The sequence below is a fragment of the Mustela lutreola genome, chromosome 8 (assembly GCF_030435805.1).
Source record: "Mustela lutreola isolate mMusLut2 chromosome 8, mMusLut2.pri, whole genome shotgun sequence".
Taxonomy (NCBI): Eukaryota; Metazoa; Chordata; class Mammalia; order Carnivora; family Mustelidae; genus Mustela; species Mustela lutreola.
Window position 1 is genome coordinate 45605370 of NC_081297.1, and position 9891 is coordinate 45615260.

The window sequence follows — 9891 nt, forward strand, 5'->3', positions numbered from 1 at the left end:
AGCCAGGATGGCTTACCTACAAATCTGCCCATTACACTACTTGAATGTTTTCCCTCTGTTGAACTAATTAAAAACAGTAGCATTTTGAGTTTCATCTGCATTAATGAGTTCAGTTGCTGAGAGGGTACACATCCCACCCCTTGGAATGAACTTGTGATACCAGCGTCTTTCTCTTCTGATTCCCTGGAAGATCAGGAGCTCTGAGAAGATGGAAATTCGATGAAGCAAGAGCACCGGGGCTGAATGAGGGTTTCTGGGGCAGCAGGCTATAGGGGCTGGGCCCTGATCCTGCAAGAGTGCTGGGTGTTGGTTCAGTGAATCCCAGAAGAAGCCCAGCAACTTCTAGGCAGGGTCTCGGCCTCAGTCCTTCTGGAGATATCTCCTGTGACCCTTCCTTCCCACCTCCCCTGTTCTTGTCCCCTCAGCCCCCGATGCCCCCTACACCCACTGGAAGCAGACTGTCTTCTACTTAGAAGATTACCTCACTGTCCGGAGGGGGGAAGAAATCTATGGGACCATATCCATGAAGCCAAATGCCAAAAATGTGGTGAGTGCTGAAGCCATCTCTGCCTGGGGCAGGGTCAGAGAGAGGAAGGGACCCACGGAGCTGGCTCCCCACAGCTCCCAGGACCCTCTTGCCCAGGTGCCCGGGTGCCTTGTGCACCAACAGACCAGGTACTGGGGGAGGGGCAGTAGAAAGTCAGACTAGGTGTCACTGAAGGCCTCTAGCTGTGGTCTCTTAACACTCAGAGATGAGAGATTTTTCTTCAGGCCCAGCTCTGGCCTCTCAGCCTCGAGGACAGTTTCCAGTTCTTCATCCGGGGTCTTTGGACACAGAGGCTGTGTTTCAGCTCATTTAGAGCAAGCCAAGAAATAATAGCTTCTGCTGGCCTGGAAGATGTTCGGATCATCTTTCTTCAGCGGGCCTGGTGGGTTGGGGATTGTGCGATTCTTTCTGAGCAAGGGCAGGTGCGAGCCTGTGTGTTGAAAGAGTCTGAAGAATGTTCTGAGGGCTGTGCGACGGAAGACTCAAACACCCCACTCTGTTTTCTCTCAGGATGACCTCAGAGGGAAGGCTTCTGTATTATAACAGGAAGGGTTTAGGTTCGAAATCAAAGCACTTCCTGTCAGGATAATGAGACACCAGAATAGATTCCCAAGGGCTGCTCCCGGGAACCCCTTCGCTAGAAAACCTTAGAAACAGGGTAGTCACCCATCCCCCTGCTGGCAGGAACCGGTGGGGGAGGGAGCGACTCCCGACCACGCTAACCCCAGGACCCTTCACCCCTCCTTTGCAGCGAGACCTGGATTTCACGGTAGATTTGGATTTTAAGGGACAGCTGTGTGAAACATCTGTATCTAATGACTACAAAATGCGTTAGCACACGTGGGAAGCTGCAGAGAGCGAGCAAGAAGAGAAACTCTTCCCTCCATCTGCGGCTCCGTAACAAGGACTCCACGCTCGAAAACCAGAGTTTTAAATTCTGCCTTGAAGATTGGTGAACTCACCAGGGCTCCCGTGGGCCCTGCCACGGGACACAGAGCCTCCAGCTCCCCGGCTCTTCTCTGGGAGCCCTTCACTGAGGCTTTGCTGTCGCCCACACAGACCAGCCTCCAGTGCTGGGGTTGGGGCCCCGAGGATGGGAAAGTGCACACGTATACCCATTGTCCTCCTTAACTGTGAATCTCCAGAACTTCCAAGTTTTGCATGCTGCAGGCATCTAGGACAGACTGCTTCACTAGAACCTGGACACGTAGTGTCTTTGATAGCGTAAGCCAGATCACCCGTCTGTGCGGCGGCGTGTGCATGCGTGCGTGCGTGCGTGCGCGCCTCCAGCAGACCCATTAGTTTCTCTGCCCACACCACCTGTATATGCATGCATATACAACCACGTGGGTATACGTCTGTGTTCATTCAGGGTGTGTGTGTGCGTGCGTGCGTGCGTGTGCATAGAATATATATTACTCTCAGAGGAGATTCTGTTGCTTTCGAATAGGAATTTGTTTTGTGATTAGTTTCCCCCTTCCCCATCCCTTACAGATGTTAAGCAGCTATGAAACGTTCTCTGTACCAGCTCTGGTCTCCTTTTGATAGACTGTGGCTCTGAACCCTGAGCATAGTACCACGCACTCTGTTGGCGCTCAATAAATGCACATGAGAGTGAAGCAGTGGCCCGGCTGTGTTCTTGGGGCTCTGGGGTGGGAGGGCTCAGGGTGGACATGAGAGGCCACACTGGAAGGGGAGATCCGAGGAGCAACAGATGCTGCTGCAGGTCCCCATAGGGCAGCTCGTGGTTGAAGCCGCCATGACATCAGGCCTTGTCCAAGGTCATGTTCCCTGCCAACCCTCCAGGGGGTGGGAAGAGGGACTTAGCGGTGAGGTGGGAGGACATGAGCTAACCAAGAACACTCTAGAACAGGAAGCTACCTGTAGCCTGGAGAGAGGCCAAGCTCAGGAACCAGATAATCTGGGATACATGTCCTGCTGGGAGGGCCTGGACAAAGCAGGAGATGGTGGTCCCGGGTCCCTGGGGAGAGACTGGAGCAGGGTCTGAATGGAAAGCCAGTGAGGAGATTGTTCTTGTCCGAGGTGCTGAAAGTTTGCAGCACCGCACAGGGGCTCATCCCTGCTCCCTCAACGTGGCCAGTGACTTGCTGGCCTTGCTACTCTCCGCGCCAACAGGAGCTCACCCACCTCAGCCGAGGCCTTCCCACTGAGCCCCGGTAAGACACTGGGTCCCAGGATGGTACCGCAGGTTCCCACTGCAGCTTCTCCCTCCAGCATGGTTGGGGTGCCCTCAACATCTTCAGACCTGCCATCTCTTAGATTCTAGACTCTGGTTCCATCATGGAGAGGGCAGGACCAGGCTAGAGAGTTCTGTGGCTGCAAACAATACCCTGAGGGCAGGGACCCAGGCCCTGATGCCTTGAAGATTCAGTTGCCAAGGAGTCTGAGGGCCTGCTTCTTTGCCCTGTGGGAGGAAACAGGGCCTGGATCCTGAGCCATGGGGGTGTAGGTTTGCCCCCATGGGCCTTGGGCAAGTCACATCACCTTATCATGGCTGAGAAAAGGGGGCTGGACCAGGTGAATGTTTTCCACACTGTGTCCCCTCAGGCTTAGGGGAGCAGCCAGGGTCAAGGTGGCCAGAGCTCTGGATTTCCCTCTCCCCAGGTTAAAAAAAGAAACAACCCAATGCTTCCCTTGTCTGTTTTTAATTTTCTTTGGGAAAAGGATTCTACTACTAAAACTGAAAATGAAATAAATATTAAGGAACCAAGACCAAAATCAAATGCCTCTGAAAATGATGTATGCAGGAGACCCCAAATACTCTGAGGTCAGTGGAATCTTGAACCTTCTCTCTCTCTTTCCTTCTCTCCTGCTGCCAGATCTGCTCACTCTCACTAGAAGCTGCCCTCAAGCAATATTTGGGTCTCGGTTGGGTGCTCAGAATCACATTTTCACCAACCTGCATCTTTATGTTATCTCTTGCCTCCATCAGCTTTGAGATATTCTCTCTGGGACCATCATCACTCAGAAAGCGGGGCCGGCTCTCTGGGCAGATAGGGGTTCTTTGCCTGGATTTTAAAAGGGGCCTCCTGGAGGCATACATAGTTCTGGGGATGTTCTGCTTCACAGGCAATGTGAATTTCAGTATCCCCTGCCCCTTGGTCTAGTGTGAGCACTGCACAACGGTACTCAGGGGCCCCAAGAAAAGCTGTGCTTGGCCCCTCAGAGCCCATGTATGTTTCCCTCTAGCTAGTGAAAGGCTGCCCTGTCTTCCTGGGCTGAGCCAATCATGTTCCCATATAGAGAGCTGTCAGCAAAATTAGCAGCCTCTGTCCAAGTGTGGTAACTGACTCTCCGTAGGATGGAAGCACATGTACTGTGCCAGGCGTGGTAGTGTTTTGATTTGGTTTCAGGTTGGGTTATTCTTAAGCTTCTGGGACAAGTGATCTCATCTGCATCATCTCCCCTGGGAGACATATCCCAGGTGCTGGGAAGGAGGAAGGGCCCTTTAGAGGAGTTGGTGGGGTCTACCTCGCCCAAGATGGGAAGGAGGCAGAGGAGGTTTTGGCTTGGCTGCAGGTGGAGTGTCCGGGGGCTGGCAGTGCCATTGAGAATGATCAGTGAGTCCAGCAGCGATGGTCCCTACCCTTCCATAATGTACTTGTGGGTTTCCCCAGAGTCCTGGGAGTTAGGGGCAGAGGAACCCCACCCGTTCTGTAGCCCCACTGAGGCCCCAGGAGGAGGAGTGGAGTTGTAGTGGAGCTGGGCGGTGAACTCAGTCCTGCCCATGGTTTCTCCACCGCTTGTGCTGGTCCCTCCGAACCCAGGTCTGGAGGCCTCCCCTTGTATCTGGACAAAGACAGCTCACCTCATGTAGTCCATGTGTTAGACAAGAAGGACAGGAAAACTGGAAGGGACAGCAGTGAATGTGTTAGGGGAGAGAAGGGGGCTTGAAAAAGGACATGGGCGCAGGGGCTCTGTCCAAGGGCATTTAAGGGAAACTTATTAGTGGCTTTTTTCTGTGGTGGCACTTGGGGAACCCCTACCTTCTGCTTTTCATTGGGTAGGGAGCCCAGCCAAGTTCACGGAGGATTCCATCCATGGTCAATGGGGTAAAATCATAATTGGCAGGAGCCAATGAGTCTGATGACCCCACCCCCCAGGGGCTCCAGGCATTTGGGGCCTGTAGGCATCCCTGACATTCCTGGGGGACAGGGAAGGACTGGGCTGAACAGAGAGGTCCAGAGATCTTTTGGACCTCTCCAGCCACCAGAAGGGAAGGTCACTCCTGAGGCTTGTCCTGGCTCTGGGTCTCCAGCCTCTGCTGCCCCATATTCCCATCTCTGCTCCTGGACTGCTGGGGTGAGGCCTAGAGAGGCACGAAGGAGCTCTTCCCCAGAGCAGCCCCCTCCTCCTGCCCACGGGAATGCTGCAGTGCGAATTGTAATTTCCCTCTGATCTGCTTGGAGCACGTTCTGAATCGAGGTCAGTGTGTGAGATGAGGTCTTCGCATGACAATAGGGACACTGCAAAGATGACTTCATGTATGAAACATCTTCTGTCCCTGACTCTGCTTTTTAAAATTTTTTCTTAGAGACTCTACAAAACCTATTAGTGGTACTCCTGTCTTTCTTCTTCCCTTCTTCCTCTTTGGGGGCAGTCCTCCCTTCCACTCCCAGCCGACTTCTCCCCAGACCCCCAGCCCTGAGGCCTCTTTGGAGGTCTTATCCAGGCTGAGTCACTTTGAGGGCCATTGTGTGCATGATCCCTTTTCCCCATAGAACGAAGGCTCTAGGCACGGGAACCGGCCTCTCTCTGTCCATCCCCTTGAACAGCATGGGGGTGCAGGTGGGAAAAGACAGGGAGACAGCTGGCCAGCTTGACATCATGGAATGTGTCCAGCGGCCGTTCAAGGCCATTCGACTTCCTGTCCTTCTATCTGTGCCCCTGGGGAGAGGCAGACATTTTCCTTACTCGTAAAAACCACCCCATGGAGGCTCTCTCCCGTGTGCCCGGCCCTCCCTTCTTCCCTGTCTCTGCTGCCTTTCTCCCTCTTGGCATCACAACTGGCACTTCACCCCAAAACCCAGCCTGATCCGGACCTCTGGCACACAGTGAAATTAAGCTGGACGTCTCAGCCCATTCTCGTGCCTAGGATGGGTCACCCGGTTAAGAGTCTGTCGTCGGCCTAGTGGGCAGCCGTGATCATGGGGTAATTTCCTGCCTTCCATCTTTGATCTATCTGATTCTCGCCCCCCACCCCATCCCTGTGCCTGCACAGAGGGAGGGGGCCCACCCTGGGTTCTGGAGCCCTGTTCCTGAAGACAGATTTTTTTCTAGGTCCCTGCCTGGAGTCTTGAATGGCGCCCCCTGCCCACCCGGCTCCGTGCACCACCCCATCCACGTGGCCCTCTCGCTTGCCTTTGACCCTCGGGCTACCACAGGCTGTGCCCCAATCCTCAGCCTATGGTCTTGGGGCTGCCAGGATAAGCCTGCTTGAGGATGGGTGATCTCCTCACACCAGATGTAACCACATCTGGAGCCTTCCAGGCTACCCGGGGCCCAACCCTTGGGAAGTGATGAACTCCTATTCAACTAAGGCTCAGACATATCATGTTCAATGACCAGAAGGTTGGCCAATAAGCGTCTATCAGCTTCTCAACGGGCTCCATCCTACCACATCCATAGTCTGAGCCCAGCTCAGTGACACAAGCTCTGTCAGGGAGGATGGTGACGTTTTAACCTCCTTATTATCTCTCCGTTATCAAGCCTGTGAAATGGAAGGAAAATGTGCTCTCTGTGAATCCCATACAAAGATCCAGCTGTCCTTTTCAGAGAATGGAGCATTCAAGTAAATCCTTTTCGATCCTAACCATAAGTAATTTATCACAGCAGAAGTGAAAAAGGTTTCCCAAATTCTAGGCACCAGCTAGCGTCTCGGCCTCAAGGGCCGAGCGAACTGGCCAGAAAAAACTCCCGGGATGCTGGGTCACTCGGCCCAGGCCCTGTTGTTCCCGCTTCCAAAGGGAAGCATCAGTCACTGGACAACTCGGCCACACGCCGTAAGGGTTGGAGCCAAAGAGGGAGGCAAACCCCAGGGGGGCTGCTTCCTGACTGTGTGACTTTGAACAAGTCACTCCACCTCTGTGAGACTCAGGAAGAGATGACCCGGATGCAATGAGGTTAATATAAAGCATGTTTGGAACCTGTAAAGCACCATCGGAATTCCAGTTATAATTGCTATTTTAATCATATTTCTGCCCTGTATGCGAACTGCATTATTGAGAAGACTGTCTGGATGCCAGTGCCTGCGGGCCTTGGAAGGTTCTGGGGTGGCAGACTCTGCGGTCAGAGCCAAGGTCAGCAGCTGGAGCGACCCCCTGACTGCAGGCTTGTCTCCGCAGGTGACACACATGAAGGGTTTCTGCCAAAAGCCCTGGGCAGAGTGGTCCACTTGGAGGCTCCTGTCCATTAGCTCTTTAAAGGCCTCACAGGTGGTTTGCGGAGATCTCCCAGACCCCCAGCAGGAGGTGACTGACTGACACAACAGCATGTGTCCTTCCATTAGAACGAGAAGACCCTCGATTAGTGAGATGCCATAACCCCACCCGGGGCACTCCAGGAAGGCCCCTGTCCTTCCAGCTCTCTCCACCCACATTTCCAGACACAAGGACATCCTAGTGAACTTGAGACAGAGCCTAGAGCCTACATCTAAAGCCGGGCTCATGTCCCGTAGAGAACAGCCATAGCTAATCCAAGAGGTTCTCTCTCCTCTACAATCAGACACATGGTGCCATTCCCAGTAGAGTTTCCCTCTAGCGGTATTTGGTTTTGATCAATAAGGTATTGAGTTTGTGTACTCAGAGGACCTATTCTTTTTGAGGGCAGTGTGGTAGCTTGGAAGCATACTCCAGGCCTGGAAAGAGGGTTGAGGTGGGGACCCAGCTGGCAACCTCATCTGGACACACCACAGACATGCTTAAATGAGAGCTGTCTGGCTCCACTTAATCGGCAATAACCAGCCACCTCCCCAGTGTCACAGATTGTCATTTATGTGGTCGAGGCACATGCCACTGTGGCATTGCAAGTCAGAAGGCAATAGAAGAACAGAACAATAGGAAGCCTTCTCTGTGCCCAAGGCAAGGGTGGAGCCTCCCAAGAGAACATCTGTGCAGGGAGGAAGGAGCAAATCTAGAGATGCAGAAATATTTGTTGCACATACTGTTGCGTGTTGCCACGAGATGTGGAAGATCTACCCTCGCCACCTGTTGTCTGGAGACTGGGCATGGCTTTTGGATCAACCACGAGATGCTACTTCGTCAGCAGCGCGAGGGCTGTGGGTCCAGTCCCAGCTGGAAGGAGAAGAGCCAAGTAGGTAGTCGTTCCTAACTTCCCCCGTTCCACAGAGACTTCTCCAGTCCCTTCCACGGAGCAGACATGACACTAGGCGCTCAGAACACAGGAGTGAGCACCACAGATGCGTCCGCCCTCCCGGAATGGACAGGTGACCGGAGGAGCAGAGCCTGAATGAGAATGACAGATACAATGGAAGAGGAAAAGCAGAGGCTGCGGGAGGCTGTGGTCATGGTCGTGATCTCACGGTCATGGGATCCAGCCCCATGGGGGCTCCGTGCTCAGTGGGAGTCTGCCGGTCTCTCTCTCTCCTCTGCCCTCTGCTCCTACCCCTGTTGCACTCTCTCTCCCTCTGAAACAGAAAAATCTTTTCTTTTCTTTTTTTTTTTTTTAAGAGAGCCTCTCTGAAGATATGACTTTAAGCAGGAACTTGCAAAAACAGAGACAGAGGGGTGAGGCAAGGGAGGGAGGGATGGGGAGGCATCTATGTCAAGACCCAGCTCAAAGGCAGCCAGAGAGCTGGACACATTTGGAAAAAGAGGAAAAGAGAAGAACAAAGGCCAGGCAGGCCAGGGGAGAGCAGTGAGAAGATCCGGGGCCCAGGGTCAAGAGCCCCAGGGACCACCGTGTCAGAGAGGTGTTTGTCTTGGACACTGAGAAGCCGCTGAGGGTTTAGTCAGGAAACTGACAGGATAAGATTTGTACCCCACATATGCTCGCCATTTAATGAGCTCGAGTTGGCAGTTCTTTCTGGAATCTGGTAATAGACTTAACCCGCTGCCTACTTCAGAAAACCACAGACGACCACAGACAAGGTCAACGTAAATCAGGCAGAGCCTCTAGGAGCCACGAGCGGAGGGTGGAGATTGAGGCTTTCTCTGGGACGCTGCTGTGGAAAATGGCTCGAATACAACTCGCTTCATTGTAGGATTGCCTTGTTCACCAATCAGGGATCCACAAAGGGGCAGTTTGTGCCACTCTGAGATTATTTGTGTTATCCTTTCTGGTGTCATGTCATACTGTCCTCCCCACAAGGATGGCTTCCCTCAGCTCAGAGGATGTGATTGTATGGGAGGCGAAAGGGGGTGGGTAGGGTTTGTAAGAGGCAGGCTCTGCATCTCGGGTTGGTTCTGCAGCCTCCGAGCCCCAGCAGCAGTTTACAGGGGAGCAGAAAGCTCAGCATCGCTTCCAACTCACAGACGGATTCTCAAAGCGTCTTTCTGAGGCTTCATGGATCATAATAGGTTTCTGATATTATGACAATTGCTTCCTGGCCACGGTTGGTTAGCTCAGTTGGATACAATCTTGTGCTTGAAGCCAAAGATGCAGGCTTCCCAGATTCCCCACTCATTTTCATGGTCATGGATGATGCCTTGAACTCCAGCCAGAGTTAGAGATAAACAGACCTGGGGCAGAAGGCTGACTCCTGCAGCCAGGGGCTCTGAGACCTGCTGAGAGTTACTTGGAGTCTTTGTTCCTGCGTGAATCCTTCCTCTGTTATGTGCAGATGAGGGGACCACCTTTCTGCAGGGTTTACAAGCCTGGATAAGATAGTCTGAGATGGCCTGCTGACTCACCCCACACAGCAAGCAGCATGTGGCAGCTGCTTATAAATGAGGGTCCCTGTTCATGGAATCGAGGGCCCCAGATGAGGACATGCAGGTTCTCTTAGGGAAGAAGGAGGGAGAGAAAACTCCCAGCAGAGTCTCTACCCACAGTAGACGGGAATGCTTGCTTTGTGGGGCCAAAGAGAGAAAGCACGAGATCCTGTTGCTTGGAAACAATCCTGAAGGTGGTTTTGCAGAGGTCTGGATGAGAGACACCCTGGGCGGTCAGAACAGGGTCAGGGCTGGGGGAAGCTGATGTCGTTAAATGTGACTCGGGCCTTAGGCCACCAGCTGCATGGGGCAGCGTGGGACAAGGAGCTCATAGTTGGCCGTAGTGGCAGGAGGCTGCCCACAGTGTCCTAACCGAGGATCCTGGGAGCAGAGTCACCTGGGAGCAGAGTCACCTGGGAGCAGAGGAGCACG

At 53.3% G+C, this 9891-nt stretch overlaps 1 protein-coding gene across 1 annotated transcript in view; it reads left to right on the top strand.

The window, feature by feature from the left end:
* Nucleotides 1-2160, top strand: part of PRMT8 (protein arginine methyltransferase 8) — a 100680-nt gene extending 98520 nt beyond the window's left edge. Inside the window, exons 9-10 of the mRNA XM_059184532.1 lie at nucleotides 426-547; nucleotides 1299-2160. Coding sequence (XP_059040515.1) covers nucleotides 426-547; nucleotides 1299-1382 — 206 coding nt within the window. The 3' untranslated portion in view covers nucleotides 1383-2160. The remainder of the gene's footprint in view (nucleotides 1-425; nucleotides 548-1298) is intronic.
* The last annotated feature ends 7731 nt before the right edge of the window (nucleotides 2161-9891 follow it).